General features: G+C 50.9%; 1 protein-coding gene across 1 annotated transcript in view; it reads left to right on the top strand.

The window, feature by feature from the left end:
• The window catches only part of RYR1 (ryanodine receptor 1), a 117,391-nt gene that overhangs the window by 15,601 nt on the left and 85,357 nt on the right, over window positions 1-16,433 (top strand). Inside the window, exons 14-29 of the mRNA XM_055309977.1 lie at window positions 1,510-1,645; window positions 1,727-1,822; window positions 1,901-2,019; window positions 2,912-3,045; window positions 4,096-4,337; window positions 4,894-5,086; window positions 6,082-6,298; window positions 7,626-7,730; window positions 7,946-8,049; window positions 8,423-8,506; window positions 9,312-9,619; window positions 10,237-10,439; window positions 11,920-12,094; window positions 12,265-12,473; window positions 14,791-15,185; window positions 16,128-16,260. Of these exons, the coding sequence (XP_055165952.1) occupies window positions 1,510-1,645; window positions 1,727-1,822; window positions 1,901-2,019; window positions 2,912-3,045; window positions 4,096-4,337; window positions 4,894-5,086; window positions 6,082-6,298; window positions 7,626-7,730; window positions 7,946-8,049; window positions 8,423-8,506; window positions 9,312-9,619; window positions 10,237-10,439; window positions 11,920-12,094; window positions 12,265-12,473; window positions 14,791-15,185; window positions 16,128-16,260 (2,853 nt within the window). The remainder of the gene's footprint in view (window positions 1-1,509; window positions 1,646-1,726; window positions 1,823-1,900; window positions 2,020-2,911; window positions 3,046-4,095; window positions 4,338-4,893; window positions 5,087-6,081; window positions 6,299-7,625; window positions 7,731-7,945; window positions 8,050-8,422; window positions 8,507-9,311; window positions 9,620-10,236; window positions 10,440-11,919; window positions 12,095-12,264; window positions 12,474-14,790; window positions 15,186-16,127; window positions 16,261-16,433) is intronic.

Genomic DNA, 16,433 nt, shown 5'->3' with positions numbered 1-16,433 from the left:
CATCCCTCTGATGCAACCAAGGGGGTTGTAATCCCCTTATTTCAGGTCACTGAAGCTCAGAGAAATGAAATTACAGCCATCTACCCAACAAATATGCCAGAGGTTACAGCTGTCAACACAACAAACAAAAATCTGTCTTTATGGAATTGACATGTGGGCAGGATAGATGATTAATAAAATAAGAAAATTATATGGTATATAAGATGATGATAAATACTGAATACAAAACTAAAGTGGAGCAATGGCAGGGAGTGCTTGGGTTGTTGCAATTCAAAATAGGGTGGTCAGGGAGAGGTCCTGAATGAAGAGAGGTAGCCTAACTGTTACTCAGCCATTAGAAACGACAAATACCCACCATTTGCTTCAACATGGATAGAACTGGAGGGTATTTTGCTGAGTGAAGTAAGTCAATCAGAGGACAAACATTGTATGGTCTCATTATTCGGGGAATATAAAAAATAGTGAAAGGGATTAAAGGGGAAAGGAGAGAAAATGAGTGGGAAATATCCGAGTGGGAGACAGAACATGAGGGACTCCTCTAACTCTGGGAAACGAACAAGGGGTAGTGGAAGGGAGGTGGGTGGGGGGATGGGGTGACTGGGTGACCGGCACTGAGGGGGGCACTTAACAGGATGAGCACTGGGTGTTATGCTGTATGTTGGCAAATCGAACTCCAATAAAAAATATACAAAAAGAAAGAGAGAGAGAGAGAGAGAGAGGCAGCCACATGCCCCCTGGGGGAGGGACAGAGAGGAGATAGAGGGGAGAGCAGGTGCACAGGGAGTGGGCTTGTGGGTTCCAGAACCATAAGGAGGCCAGGCCACAGCTGTGCTCACCTGGAGCAGGGTAAGCCAGGCGCAGAGTGGGAGGAGACGAGGGCAGAGAGGTGACAAGGGTCAGACTATAGTGAGGACTTTCACTTTGGGAGCCACAGGAGGGTTAGGTCTCCTAAGGGCACAACTAGTTGGTGGCAGAGCCACTCTGTGTGACTTTCACCTGGTTGTGCTCTCCACCACGATGTTCTGCTTCTCTTACTAGTGGTATGGTCCTCACGGTATAGATACAGCAATTGTCACAGCAGCGCTATATATGATGGCCAAGAGCTAGAAGCAGTCCGAATGTCCAGCTGCCCCAGAATGAATCCACAATGTGGCACGCCCACACAACGGTGACAACGGGTGTGGATACTACTCAGCAAGGGAAATGAGCTACAGCCACATGAAACAATGTTCTTGACTCTTTTTTTAAAGATTGTATTTATTCACGAGAGACACACAGAGAGAGGCAGAGACATAGGCAGAAGGAGAAGCAGGGTCCCTGTGGTGAGCCCGATGGGGGACTCGATCTTGGACCCCGGGATCATGATCGGAACCAAAGGCAGATGCTCAACCACTGAACCACCCAGGCGTCCCTTAAAATTTTTTTTTTAAGAAATGAATTAGCAAATCCAAGAAAGGCAAGGAAGAGAGGGCCTGGGACTCCTGTGGTGAATCACCCTGTTTTCCCCAGGGGATGCTCTCCCTGGTCCTGAACTGTATTGACCGCCTAAATGTCTACACAACTGCTGCCCACTTTGCGGAATTTGCAGGGGAGGAGGCAGCCGAGTCCTGGAAAGAGATTGTGAACCTGCTCTATGAACTCCTGGGTAAGGCGCCCCATCCTGACTTCCCCTAGGGCCCCCAGAATCTCAGTTCCATTGGGTCTGACCCCCTCTTTCCACCCTCAGCCTCCCTGATCCGTGGCAATCGTAGCAATTGTGCCCTCTTCTCCACCAACCTGGACTGGCTGGTCAGCAAGCTGGATAGGCTGGAAGCCTCGTCTGGTAGGAGAACCCCAGGGGAGGGGATGGGAACTGGGGGGGGGCACATTCCCCTCACCTGTCACTCTGCCATCTGCACAGGGATCCTGGAGGTGCTGTACTGTGTCCTGATTGAGAGTCCTGAGGTGCTGAACATCATCCAAGAGAACCACATCAAGTCCATCATCTCCCTCCTGGACAAGCACGGGAGGAACCACAAGGTTGCCCCCCCACCCCCGACCTCTCATCCCCTGAACTCTGAACCCTGACTTTTCCACATGCCCTGGAATGCTCCACTTTGCTCCCCAATATTATCTCTTACCTGGACTCCTTTCCACACGCTTCCATCTCAACACGAGATGTAAGTTTAAGACTTACAGTTCTTAATGGATTCTGGGCCACAGCTGTGCTTCATTAGATCTCTGAAATATTTTTTTAAATTTCTAATTTTGTAGCATTGAGGTGGGCTGTGTCTATACTCTCCAGTTTGCCACAGGGTCCTACCCGTCCCCATTGCATGATTTCTGACCACCTCACACATGTATGTTAACCACTTGTCCCCCTGCTGACCCAAAATCTTCTCTTGACCCCCATGCTCTCCCTAACCAACCCTTTCTCTCCTCCCTCTGACCCCTCGCCTCCTCCTCCAGTCTCTCCTTTCTTTTTTTTTTTTAAATTTTTATTTATTTATGATAGTCATAGAGAGAGAGAGAGAGAGAGAGAGAGAGAGAGAGGCAGAGACACAGGCAGAGGGAGAAGCAGGCTCCATGCACCGGGAGCCCGATGTGGGATTCGATCCCGGGTCTCCAGGATCGCGCCCTGGGCCAAAGGCAGGCGCCAAACCGCTGCGCCACCCAGGGATCCCCAGTCTCTCCTTTCTTACACTGCTGGTGCCTTATCTCAGCTCCTGTGACCTCTAGCCTGACCTTTCCTTTTGACCCTTGACCTTCCTCCATGAGCCTTGACCTCCCACTTTCACCACCTCCTCACAGTCAAAAATCTCCGTCTCCCATCCTGGCAAGTTATCCTTAACTTCTGGTTTCCCATGGTAGACCAGCCATAAACTCCCTGCCGTGGTGCTCTCGCAACCTGACCTCTGACCTTGACTTCCAGGTGCTGGATGTGCTGTGTTCCCTGTGTGTGTGCAATGGTGTGGCCGTGCGCTCCAACCAAGATCTCATTACTGAGAACTTGCTCCCTGGCCGTGAGCTTCTGCTGCAAACAAACCTCATCAACTATGTCACCAGGTCTGACCCCTAAACTCTGACCCCAGCCCGGCCTCACCCTGACCACAGATCTCAGAACCTCTCAACCCTTTCCCAGACTCAGAGACTCCACATTCAGGTGGATGTCCCTTCCAATGTCTGCCACCCTAGGACTCAACATTCGGTCCTCACAGATGTCCACTCTTGCCCCAGCTCACCCCTGGCTCCCACTCCTCTTGTCTTCTCTCCCTGCTCCATTTCTGCCTCTGTCTATTCCTCTATCTCTCTTTTTGTCTGTCTCTGTTTCTGTCTGTGTCTGTCTCTATTTCTTCTCCATTTCTTTTTTCTATCTCTCATTCATCTGTCTCGTTTCGGTTTTTTTGTTTTGTTTTTGGGTTTTTTTAGAGACAGAGAGTGGCAGGGGGAGATGGAGAGAGAGAGAGAGAATCTTAAGCAGGCTCCATGCCCAGTGCAGAATCCAACACGGGACTCAATCTCATAACCCTGAGATCATGACTTGAACCGAAATGAAGAGTCAGACACTCAACAAATTGAGCTACTCAGATGCTCCTCTGTTCCTTTTTTTTTTTTTTAAGATTTTATTTCTAGGGGCGTCTGGGTGGCTCAGTCGGTTAAACATCTGCCTTCAGCTTAGGTCATGATCTTCAGGTCATGGGACTGAGCCCCGCATCAGGCTCCCTATTGAGCAGGGAGTTTGTTTCTCCCTCTCCCTGGGCCTCTCCTTCTGCTCATGCTCTCTCTCAAATAAATAAATAAACAAAATCTTTTTTAAAAAAGATTTTATTTCTAAGTAATCTCTACATCTCAAGTGGGGCTTAAACTCAAAACCCTGTGATTAAGAGTCACAAGCTCTACTGACTGAGCCAGCCAGCCACCCCTCATCTCTCTCTCTTTTTTTTTGTCTCTTTCTGTCTTTGTCTCTGCTTTCTCTCTGTCTCCATGTCTCTGCCTTCTGTTTTTCCTGTGTATATATCTCCTCCTCTTTCTCTCTTTCCCATCTTCACCCCTGTGACAACCTGGCTCTGTTCCCACCTCTCCCTCACTTGCTCTCCTGTCCTGTCTCTCCTGCAGCATCCGCCCCAACATCTTTGTGGGCCGAGCAGAGGGCTCCACGCAATACGGCAAATGGTACTTTGAGGTGATGGTGGACGAGGTGGCTCCATTCCTGACAGCTCAGGCCACCCACCTGCGGGTGGGCTGGGCCCTCACTGAGGGCTACAGCCCCTACCCAGGGGGCGGCGAGGGCTGGGGCGGCAATGGGGTCGGCGACGACCTCTATTCCTACGGCTTTGATGGGCTGCATCTCTGGACAGGTACCTGGACCCTTCCGGGGGCTTTCATCCTTGACTATTGTTCCCAGAGTTTTCAAGACTCTCACCACGTATCTTGGGGTTGTTGGGATCCTGATCCCCAGAATAGGCCAACTTTTGACCCTTTACTCCTAATTTCCCAAGATTCGAACCCTAAAGCTTCCAGAATCTTGGCCTTAACCCATTTCCTCATAGGCTCCTGAACTCTGACCCCAGGAGATGTAGGACTTCTGGCCCTAGATATCCTAGAAAACTTCCCGGATTTTTATGACTTCTGATCTTTGACTTCTGACCCCAAAGGTTCAGAGAGAACTCTAACTCGAGAATAACTTTAATCTCTGACCCCACAGCTCTCAAGAGCCTTGGGGGAAATTTGACCTTCTCACTAATCTCAGAGCTTCAGGGTCCTCCATAGGAATATTTGACCTTAGGGTTGCTAGGATCTAGATCCCATAGGATCTTCTAATATCTGCCTCTTGTCTCTTGAGACCATTGGTCTCTGACCAATGAGGTCTTGAGACCTCTGACTTCTGACCCCTCCCTGATGACCCCAATGCAGGACACGTGGCACGCCTGGTGACTTCCCCAGGACAGCACCTCCTGGCCCCTGAGGACGTGGTCAGCTGCTGCCTGGACCTCAGTGTACCGTCCATCTCCTTTCGCATCAATGGCTGTCCTGTGCAGGGTGTCTTTGAGGCCTTCAACCTGGATGGGCTCTTCTTCCCTGTTGTCAGCTTCTCAGCTGGTGTCAAGTGAGGACTTGCCCTTGCCCCATTGCCAGGCCCCAGACCTGCAACTGTTCCAAGAAAGCTTCCCTAGTCACAACATGACCTCCTGTAAGGCCAGGATCTATAGCCTGCCCTCAAGACTGACTGGTCAGATCCATATGTGAAGGTCCCAGTGACCTCTATGTGGTCTCAGACACTTTAGTGTCCTCCCAATGACCCGGACCCTCCTAGTGACCTCAGCTTCTTCCCAACCCCATATCCTTTCAGTGACCTTCAAGTGTCCCCCAAGTTGCACAATGACCTCAGAGCCCCAGACTCTCCCATTTAATTCCCAAATGACTCTTCAATGACTCTACGCCATTCCAGTGACTGCCAAATGACTCCAGAAGTGACAGCTGTCTTCCAGTAACCCTAGACCCTCCCAATGACCCCTGGATAATTTTGGACTCTCCCAGTGACTTCAAGCTCTTAACAACTTCTCATGACTCCAGCAACTCCCAGTAATCTTCCAATTGCTCTATAATCCCCCAGTGACCACAATCCCTCATTGAACCCAATTATTTCAAAGACCTCTCAATAGCTCAGTCTTTTCCTAATGATCCCAAGCTCTATGAAGGGCTCCCCAGTGGTCATTCAGTGGTGATTAGGGTTATTTCATAGTTACATCGGATTCTCAGTCATTTCCAAATGACCTTCTTGGTCTCCCAGAAACCTTCTGATATCCCCAAAATACTCTGTTGAGCCAGGGTCTCTTCCAGTGGACCTTCCCATGACCTTACATTAACTGCTCAATGACCCCACACTTTCTTTTTTTGATTCTCCAGTGATTCTCATTGACCTCAGACATTCTCTTTGACATTATACTTTCCTTTATGACCCTAAATGACTTCCATGACTCTATGACTGCCCAGTGATTTTTTCCAGAACTTTCCATTGATTCCAGGATAGCTCCTTTACCCCCACGGAACATAGAGTCTCCCTGTAATGTGTCCCACCAGTGACCCCACTCTCCCACTTAGGGTGCGGTTCCTTCTTGGTGGCCGCCATGGTGAATTCAAGTTCCTCCCTCCACCTGGCTATGCCCCATGTCATGAGGCTGTGCTCCCTCGAGAACGACTTCATCTGGAGCCCATCAAGGAGTATCGGCGGGAGGGGCCTCGGGGGCCCCACCTGGTGGGCCCCAGCCGCTGCCTCTCGCACACGGACTTTGTGCCCTGCCCTGTGGACACTGTCCAGGTAGTGCCTGCTCTACAAGGGTTTCTTGGTGAGGCAGACCCCCTTAGGAGCCAGGGAGACTGGGAACTGAGCTGGAAGTTGGGAACCTTGTTGTTTAATAGATGGGGAAACTGAGGCAGGGTGGAAGCAAAGAAGTCTTAAGGCAGAATCCCGGTTTCCAAGAGCCCTCAGTATAGCCCCCTAAAGAGAAGACAATTATTGTCCCAATTTACAGTTGAGGGAAGTGAAGCCCAGAGAAGTAACCAACCTGTGCTAGCCACAGTCACTGATTCCAAAGCTGGAGATCTTTTCCACTAGTTTCTTGGCATCTCTTCCATCTGGGCCTTCCCATGCCTCCTGTCCCAACCTGAGCTCCCCACCATCCCACTCAGACATGTCCCTATCAGAGACCACAGAAGTCATGTTCAAGAGCCTGACCCTGAAAGTCTGATTTTGAGTGTGTTATAGTAGGCATGTGCCCTCACTCTTCTGGGCCTCAATTTGGTCATTTGTGAGGAAAGGAGGATAATATACCTGGATAGAGCCTACCTGGGAGCGTGGTCCCAAAGGTTAGATGAATTAATATCTGTGGAGTGCTCAGCACAGTCCCAAGTAAGTAGTAAGTACTCAGTACAGTTCCTATTATCGGGAGCATTAGTGATATTATTTCACAGTGAATTACCATCCCCTTGCAGCCAAGCCAGAGCCTGGGCCTCCTGGATGTCTCCCTCCCATTGTTCCCAGCTTGTCAGCCTCATGGGCTGTCCACCTGGCCTATTGGACATGCCCCCCTGCCTCCTCTCCTCCCCATGGCCCGCCCTGATCCAAACTATCATTATCTCTTCTCTGAAGAACCCTAACGATGTAAATATTTATTAGGCACCTACTGTGTGCCAGGCATTTACATAAACTATGTAAGATTTAGGAGTTTATCTAGGTTATATCACCGAATCCTTATGAGGTAAGTATTGTTTGGATCCTCACTGTACAAAGAAGGAAAGACTCATCCATTCATTCGGCAACCACTTCCCGAGCATCCCCTCCAGGCCGGGCTCTGGACTGGGATGGGCAAGGCTGGGAAAGTGAGGCAGCCTTAGGCCCTGGCCTCATGGAGCAACCAGTCCACAGGGAAATATAGTCCCACTCCCAGATAATTCCTTAATTCTGTGATTTTAAAACCTTACTCAGCAGGGTGTCAACTCTGCAGTCAGGGTGAGGTGATGAGGAGCAGGGCTCAGAATAGGAGGAAAGGTCTGGGGGAACTGTCTAGGGCTCATACATGTTCTTTGAAAGAAGGGTCACAGGCTGGAAGAAATGCAGGGACCTCACGAACGTTCCTTACCCTCAGATTGTCCTGCCTCCCCATCTGGAGCGCATCCGGGAGAAGCTGGCAGAGAACATCCATGAACTCTGGGCACTGACTCGCATTGAGCAGGGCTGGACCTACGGCCCGGTGAGGGGCTGCCTGCAGCATGAAGGCGTTAGGCTAGACCTGCTGTTGGTGGAATGAGCAGGGAGGGGCCAGTGGTTGGGGGAAGGGACTTTAGGGCACCAGGGTGTCCTTGGGTTTCCTGTGGCAGAACTAAAGGCAGGAGGTCAGGGGTCATAGCCTAGGAGTGTTGGGGGGAAGGACGGGGACCCTGAGGGGTTGACACTGGGTTTTTCCAGGTTCGGGATGACAATAAGAGGCTGCACCCTTGTCTTGTGGACTTCCACAGCCTACCAGAGCCCGAGAGGAATTACAACCTGCAGATGTCGGGGGAGACGCTCAAGTGAGGAGGGTACCGGGGAACAGGGGCCAGGGCCTGACTGCTGGTGAGGAGGAGGGCAAGGAGAGGCAGGGATTGTGAGGCAGAGACTGACGGAGGACAAGAGAGAGAGACAGAGGCATAAAGAGGGCTGGTCAGTAAGAGAGAGAAAGATGTGGAATCAGGGAAAGATGGACACAGTCAAAGAGATATAGAGACAAAGAAGTAGGGAGAGACAGGAGTCAGAGAGACAGAGACCAAGACAGAGAGATGGGGACAGACCCCCAGAAAGCTAGAGCAAGAGACATGGAGGGCCAACAGGGGCCAGGGTAGGAGGGGGGCCAGGCTCTCAGTGGCTGGGAGGCCGTGTGGGGTGACCCTGTCCCCCCCACCCCAGGACTCTGCTGGCGCTGGGTTGCCACGTGGGCATGGCGGATGAGAAGGCAGAGGACAACCTGAAGAAGACCAAACTCCCCAAGACGTGAGTGTGGGTGGCCCCAGTCCCCTCTGGGGAGTAGAGTAGGTGGCTGGGGATGAAATGGTGAGGGCTGGGCAGTTGAGGGAGTCTTGTAGGGAGGCTGAGGTCAGAGATAAACGGGCCACAGGGTGAAGGTCAAAGGACCAGGGTGTCAGGGCTCTGAAGTCAGTGGGGAGTGTCCTGGGGAGGTGTCAAGATTGCAGAGGTGGGAGTTCCAGAGGGACGATGGGTATGAGTCGGGACCCAAGGCCAGGGTCAGCCATGGGATCAGGGAAAATGAGGGAACAGAGGTAATATCTCCAAGTTAGAGGCAGAGGGTCAATGGAAAGAGATGATAGGTTGTTGGGAGTCTTAAGTAAGGGACCCTAAAATTATAGGTGAGCGATCAGAGGTCCTGGGGATAGGGGCCAGGGTTCAGAGCTCAAGGACTCCAAAGCCAAGAGGTTGAAGGGATAGGGTCCTGAGGTCAGAGGTAAGAAACCTCAAAGTTAGAAGTGAGAGGTCAGAGTTCCAGGGTTGAATATGAGTCTACTGAAATCACAACACAGGGGTCAGAGAGGCCAGAGGTCAGTGAAGCGAAAGGCCTTGCTGGGGTCACAGATTCTGCGTTAAGAGGCTAAGTATCTCAAAGCTTCTTCAGGGGAGTCATGGAACCCCGATGTCAGAGGTCAAAGGTCAGAAATTCCAAAACTCGGAGCTGAGGGTCACAGGACCCTGGGAGCAAGGATCAGAAGTCAGGGATCCTATTGTGCAGAGCCCAGCAGTGGGGGCAAGGGTCTCCCCTCACCAAGCTCTGCCACGCCCACAGGTACATGATGAGCAATGGGTACAAGCCGGCGCCACTAGACCTGAGCCACGTGCGGCTGACGCCGGCGCAGATGACGCTGGTGGACCGGCTGGCAGAGAACGGGCACAACGTGTGGGCACGAGACCGCGTGGCCCAAGGCTGGAGTTACAGCGCCGTGCAGGACATCCCAGCACGCCGAAACCCTCGCCTTGTGCCCTACCGCCTGCTGGACGAGGCCACCAAGCGCAGCAACCGGGACAGTCTCTGCCAGGCCGTGCGCACGCTGCTGGGCTACGGCTACAACATTGAGCCACCTGACCAGGAGCCCAGTGAGCACTAGCCCTGATCCCCGGCTCGGCTTCCGGACCCCCAGCTGTGACCCCTAACCCCTAACCTCTGGATTATAGCGACAGACAACATGGAGCCACCCACCGACCGAGCACTCAGGGGGCCTCCACCCCTACCTGTAACCTCACCCCTGACCTGTCTCTGACTCCCAAGCCCAGCCTCCATTGGCCACCCTCCCCCTGGTCCCCAGCCTTCAGTTTCTCTGCCGCTGGCCCCAACCCCGATTTCCATCCTCTACCTGAGCCTGACTCTGCCACTCTCTCCCAGGTCCTGCTCTCAACCCTTGAATCTAAACATTGACCCTAATCTTGACCCTTAACCCTAGACCAAAACGGTGACTGAGCTGCTTTTCTGTCTCTGTTAGCATCTCTTCTCTGAGGCTCTGCCTGCTAAGGAGACGGTGTGGTGGTCGGGGGTGGGCAGGGAGGGGAGTCTCTCTTCGTAGGTCCTCCCCACCTCGCTGACTAGTCTGAGATTCCCCAGCTCATCTCCTGTGACACCAGGAAATCATCCCTCTTCCCCCAGCACCCACCCCCCAGATCCCAACCTCTCAGTACTCCCCATCCAGCCCCTGACCCTGCCTGGCCCCCATTTGTAGGTCAGGTGGAGAGCCAGTCTCGCTGGGACCGGGTGCGCATCTTCCGGGCGGAGAAGTCCTACACGGTGCAGAGCGGCCGCTGGTACTTTGAGTTTGAAGCAGTCACCACGGGGGAGATGCGAGTGGGCTGGGCGAGGCCCGAGCTGCGGCCCGACGTGGAGCTGGGAGCTGATGAGCTGGCCTATGTCTTCAATGGGCACCGTGTGGGTACCTCCCTGAGCTCCATTCTGCGAGGCCCTGGGGTCCCTCACACAGCTTGCACACTGTCTGTGCCCCACTGTCCACTCATCCCGGAGTCTGCCCTACTACTCATTCATCCATCATCCATCCATCTATCCACCCATCCCACCCTCCCTCCCTCTCTCCCTGCCCATGCATATATCTTTTTTTTAAGTGATTTTATTTTATTTTATTTTTAAAAAATTTTTTTATTTATTTATGATAGTCACAGAGAGAGAGAGAGAGGCAGAGACACAGGCAGAGGGAGAAGCAGGCTCCATGCACCGGGAGCCTGACGTGGGATTCGATCCCGGGTCTCCAGGATCGCGCCCTGGGCCAAAGGCAGGCGCCAAACCACTGCGCCACCCAGGATGGATCTTTCTTTCTTTCTTTCTTTCTTTCTTTCTTTCTTTCTTTCTTTCTTTCTTTCTTTTTTTTTATAAAGATGTATTTAGTTATTTGAGAGAGAGAGAGAGAGAGAAAAAGAGAGAGAGAGCACAAACAGGGCGGGGGGCAGAGGGAGAGGGACAAGCAGACTCCCTGCTAAGCAGGAAGCCCAACATAGGGCCCCGTCCCAGGACCCTGAGATCATGACCTGAGCCAAAGTCAGATGCTTAATCAACGGAGCCACCTAGACAGCCTTGTCCATGCATATATCTATCCATCATCCATCTCTCTATCCAGCCATCCTTCTGTTCATCCATTCATCTACCCACAGATCCAACTATCCATCCATCCATCTACTCATCTGCCAGATAATCACTTAACCATCAACATTTCCATCTGTTTGTTCATTTATTTGTTAGTTCAGCCTTTCACTTATTTGTAATTTCATTTATTTATTGAATGATTTAATGCAGGAATCCATCAGTTCATTCATTTACCCACCCACCCACCCACCTGTCCGTTCATCCACCTGCCCTCTCATCTATCCATCATTCTGTCTGTCCTTTCTTCCTTCCCTGTATCAACCCATGTAGACTCAATTTCCATCCATTCCATTTTTCCATCCAGCCATACACCCTGCTTCCCATCCATCCATCTCATTACCCATTTATCTATTCTGGGGGCATATGGGTATATATGAGTCTGTAGAGGGAACACTGGCAGGTTCATTTTTCCTTTCCAGCCCTCCCGTCCCGCCCCCAACTCCCCACTATCATTTTGGTGGTCTGTATAACCCCAGCCCCATCCATGGAAACAGCACAAAACTCAGGCAGAAGAGATGGGATACAGAGATCCTTGGGAAGGGAAAGCGTGAGAGCCTATCCCTTATATTCCAAGGATCATGGATACAGATGTGGAAAAAGATGGGGACCTTGTGGGAGTGACCCCTCTTCTGACCCCCATGCCCTGAACCCGATGCCTTGTATATGTATCTTTACATGTCTCTCCTTGCTTCTGTATATCTCTATCTCTCTTTGTGTCTCTGCCATGTCACATCTTCCCCTCGCCTCTTCACAGGGCCAGCGCTGGCACTTGGGCAGTGAACCATTTGGGCGTCCGTGGCAGTCAGGTGATGTCGTGGGCTGCATGATCGACCTCACAGAGAACACCATTATCTTCACCCTCAATGGCGAGGTCCTCATGTCCGATTCAGGCTCTGAGACGGCCTTCCGGGAAATTGAGGTTGGGGATGGTGAGGACTGGCCTCATGGCCCATTTCTGGTTTTCTTTCATCTCACCTGACCTTACACTACATCCCTAGCCTTGTGCTTTTCCATCCCTTCCTTTCACGGTACCTCCTCCCCTCCAGCCCCTGCCCTGCCTACCTGTCTTCACCTCTGCCCATCCATCCCCTCCCACCAGGCTTCCTACCTGTCTGCAGCTTGGGACCCGGCCAGGTGGGTCATCTGAACCTGGGCCAGGACGTGAGCTCCCTGCGGTTCTTTGCCATCTGTGGCCTCCAGGAAGGTTTTGAGCCTTTCGCCATCAACATGCAGCGCCCAGTCACCACCTGGTTCAGCAAAAGCCTTCCGCAATTTGAGGCCGTTCCCCTTGAGCACCCCCACTATGAGGTGAGGACTGACCCCACTCAGTACCTACTGATCTGCTTCCAAACCTCATTCTTCCCGCAGTTCTCTTCCCCAAATTTCTCCTTTCCTTCCGTGTTAGCCCACGAACAGTGTCAAAGGCCATGTCAGGACAGTAGTTCCCAGGGCTGCCTTGTAGGGTGTAATGTCAGCAAACCACAACCTGTCTGACCTCCAGGTTGCCTTGCTTATTAAGGGGGGAAGGGAAAAAAGAGGAGCTGGGTTACGTGACCCCAGTGGAAATTTCCAGTCCTTAGCACTAGCTCATCTTACAGCAAGGTTTAAAGACATATAAAGCTCTTGGTACATTTTGGCACCATCCTTACTAATTGCTATCCGCATACACATATTTTTTTTAGTTTATTTGTTTTTAGCAGCTCTTCATTAATTTCAGTATTCTAACTCTTAGGCTCTAATGTCTTTTCTTTTTTTAAAAAAATATTTTATTTATTTATTCTTGTGAGAGAGACAGAGAGAGAGAGACAGGCAGAGGGAGGAGCAGGCTCCAGGCAGGGAGCCCAACGTGGGACGGGATCCCCAGGCTCCAGGATCATGCCCTGGGCTGAAGGCGGTGCCAAACCGCTGAGCCACCTGGGCTGCCCTCTAGTGGCTTTTCTTTACCAGGGTTAAACTTAGCATCAGATGCTGACCATAAAAAAGACCAAAGTTATAGTCCTTTTCTCAACCTGGAAAGAACCTGAATCTTACATGGTTGAGCTTCAGCGGATTCTTCAGAAGCAGCTAGACCTGGGTTGGCCTCTTATCTGCCCTGTGGCCTTGGGCATGTGACTATTTCCTCCTCAGCCTGTGTTCCCATCCATGGTATTGTTCACATCTCCTCACATAATCCTTCTTCCTCTCTCTCTCTTATGAATCATTTGGCTAAGTTGGAGACATCATGCCTCTTTTTTAATCTCTGTAAGCTCTGTATCCAACACGGGGTTCAAACTCATGACCCTGAGATCAACAATCACATACTCTACCGACTGAGCCAGCCAGGTACCCCCATCATGCTTCTTTATCCCTAAACATTTCAATGTGCATTTTCTCAGAACAGGCTATACTTTTAAAGAACTACAGTCATGAAAATCAGGAAATTTAACACTAATACATACTATTACCTAATTCATGATCCATATTCAAATTTTATTAGTTGTGGTGATCATGTGAATTTTATTTTTCTGGTCCAGGATCCAATCCAGGATTACATGTTGCATTTAGTTGTTGTGTCTCTTTCTTCTTCTTCTTCTTCTTCTTCTTCTTCTTCTTCTTCTTCTTCTTCTTCTTTTAAAGATTTTATTTATTTACTTATTTGAGAAAGAGAAAGATGAGCATGAGCAAGTTGGGCAGGCACAGAGGGGGAAGGAGAGAGACAAGCAGACTCCACACTGAGCATGGAGCTCTATCTCACGACTCTGAGATCACAACCTGAGCAGAAACCAAGAGTCAGATGCTTAACCGACTGAGCTACCAAGGCGCCCCATGTCTCTTTATTCTTTATTTTTTTCTTTATTCTTTAACGTAGAATGTTCCGAGTCTGTCTTTGTCTTTCATGCCATTACCATTTTTGAAGAGTACAGACCAGTTATTTTGCAGAATATCTCTCATTTTGGTTTGTCGAGTGTCTCCTCAGGATTAGGTACAGGTCACATGTATTTGGCAGGAATACCAGGAGGTTGTGTCCTGCTTGATGCAGGATATCAGAAGGCACATAATGTTGCTATGTCTTATTACCAACTATGTTAATTTTGACTGGCTAAGATGAAGTCTACCAATTTTCCCTACTGTAAATTATTAGTTTTCTCTTTGTAATTAATCAATAATTTGTGGGGAGGCATTTCAAGACTAGGTGAGACTGGATGGGTTTTAAGCAGGGGAATGTCTGATTTAGATCTGAGTTTTGGAAGGTCCCCATTGAGAGTGGATTATAGGGGGTGACAACAGAGGCAGAAAGACCAGAGAGGTGCCAGGGGCCGGAGAGGCTGGTGAAACAGAGGCGAACCTCCTAATTCCTGCTACTGCCAGATGTGTTCTCAACCCAAAGAACAGAATACTAGACAGTGGTGAGAATGAATAGACTGACCTGCGCACAACTACGTGGGTGAATCTCAGAGACATAATGCGGAGTGAAAGGAGCCAGGAGAGAAAAGAGTCCATCCTGTGATTTCGTATTCATAGAAAGTTCAAGAACAGGCACAGCTAATCTGTGATGTGTTCAATCACATGGTGGCTCCGTGGGTACTGGGTTTAGGACCAATGGCCTGGCCTGCCTGCCTGGCTCAGCTTTCCTGCTCCCCCTTAGGTGGCCCGCGTGGACGGCACCGTGGATACCCCGCCTTGCCTGCGCCTGAGCCACCGTACCTGGGGCTCCCAGAACAGTCTCGTGGAGATGCTCTTTCTCCGGCTCAGCCTTCCAGTCCAGTTCCACCAGCATTTCCGGTGCACTGCAGGAGCCACCCCCCTGGCTCCTCCTGGCCTGCAGCCCCCAGCTGAGGATGAGGCCAGGGCAGCAGAACCCGACCCCGACTATGAAAACCTGCGGCGTTCAGCGGGGCGCTGGGGCGAGGCTGAGGGGGGCAAAGAAGGAAATGCCAAGGAGGGGGCACCCGGGGGCAATGCCCAGGCTGGGGTGGAGGCCCAGCCTGTCAGGGTGGAGAACGAGAAGGATGCTACCACAGAGAAGAACAAGAAGAGAGGGTGAGTCAAGGATGGGGCCAGGGTGGGTTTAGGGAACCCCAATAATGTAAAAAACCTGATTGTGTACCACAGGGCCCCCATATATGTTTAGCGGAGTCAGAATGCTAAGGGAGCCTATTATGCCTCAAGTGAATCTCATTATCTCCCGGGATGCTCTCATTTCCCTGAGAATGTAAAATTGGGGTACACCACTATATCTATGGAGGACTCTACTATCCTTGGGGTACCTAGTAGGCCCCAAAGCATTCACCCAATGGACTTTGTTGTCTATAGACACTAAAGTGGACAGACATTAAAGTGTGTTGAGTTGACTGTACCCCAAGGCATCCCAGTGAACACCACTGATCTTCTAAATTGGGATCATTTCTGTGTCTCAAATGTGCCCCCCAAAAGCTAATTTCAAAAGAGACCCTCAAAAAGGCATTAAACCTGACTTGAAACTAAAAGTGCTTACCCCCTACTAGGGCAGTGGTTTTCAGGGGGATATAGTTCTGTGGCTCTTGGCGGATGTTTGGAAATGATGGATGATTTGGGTTATCACAGTTTGTTGGGGAGGTGCTGCTGCTACTGAGGGAGTCCAGGGATTCTAAAGGCTTTCAGTGTATAAGACAGCACCACATGATGAAGGATTATCCTCTCCTAAATGCCTTTAGCACCCATATGAGAAATGCAGCTGTGGGGGGACCATGTGTCCCCAAAGGAGCCTCCATGTCCCCAGAAGCACCTTTAAATTTGGGCATCTGCAAGCACAGAGCACAGCATCCCCAGGAGGGATTATGCTGATGCAGTTGGGAATTTTATCCCTCTAGAGGCAAGGGCTTGGGTATTAGAAATGAGATGTATTTAGGATGGATGTGGGAATCATGAATGTTGTGGTGGACAGGGCTGGGGGGCTGGGCTTGACAGCTGGTTCTCACAGTAGCCTCTCCTCCCCATCACCAGGTTCTTATTCAAGGCCAAGAAGGCCGCCATGATGACGCAGCCACCTGCCACTCCCACTCTGCCCCGCCTCCCTCGAGAGGTGGTGCCCGCAGACAACCGTGATGACCCTGAGATCATCCTCAACACCACCACGGTGTGAACCTGGGACCCTCAACCGAGACCCCTCAGATTTCCAAATTTCATGCTGCAGTCCCTCATAATTGCCCTTACCTGGGGACACCCCAATATACACTGAAGACCACAAAACAGAGCATATACTGATTTAGTCCTTTGAAACCCTAAGTTCATAGAGCTAGGGGACCTAAA

Source organism: Nyctereutes procyonoides, unplaced genomic scaffold (genome assembly GCF_905146905.1).
Source record: "Nyctereutes procyonoides isolate TBG_1078 unplaced genomic scaffold, NYPRO_anot_genome, whole genome shotgun sequence".
Classification (NCBI taxonomy): domain Eukaryota; kingdom Metazoa; phylum Chordata; class Mammalia; order Carnivora; family Canidae; genus Nyctereutes; species Nyctereutes procyonoides.
The sequence above is the reverse complement of the archived record's forward strand: the minus strand, read 5'-3'. Positions and strand labels throughout refer to the sequence as shown.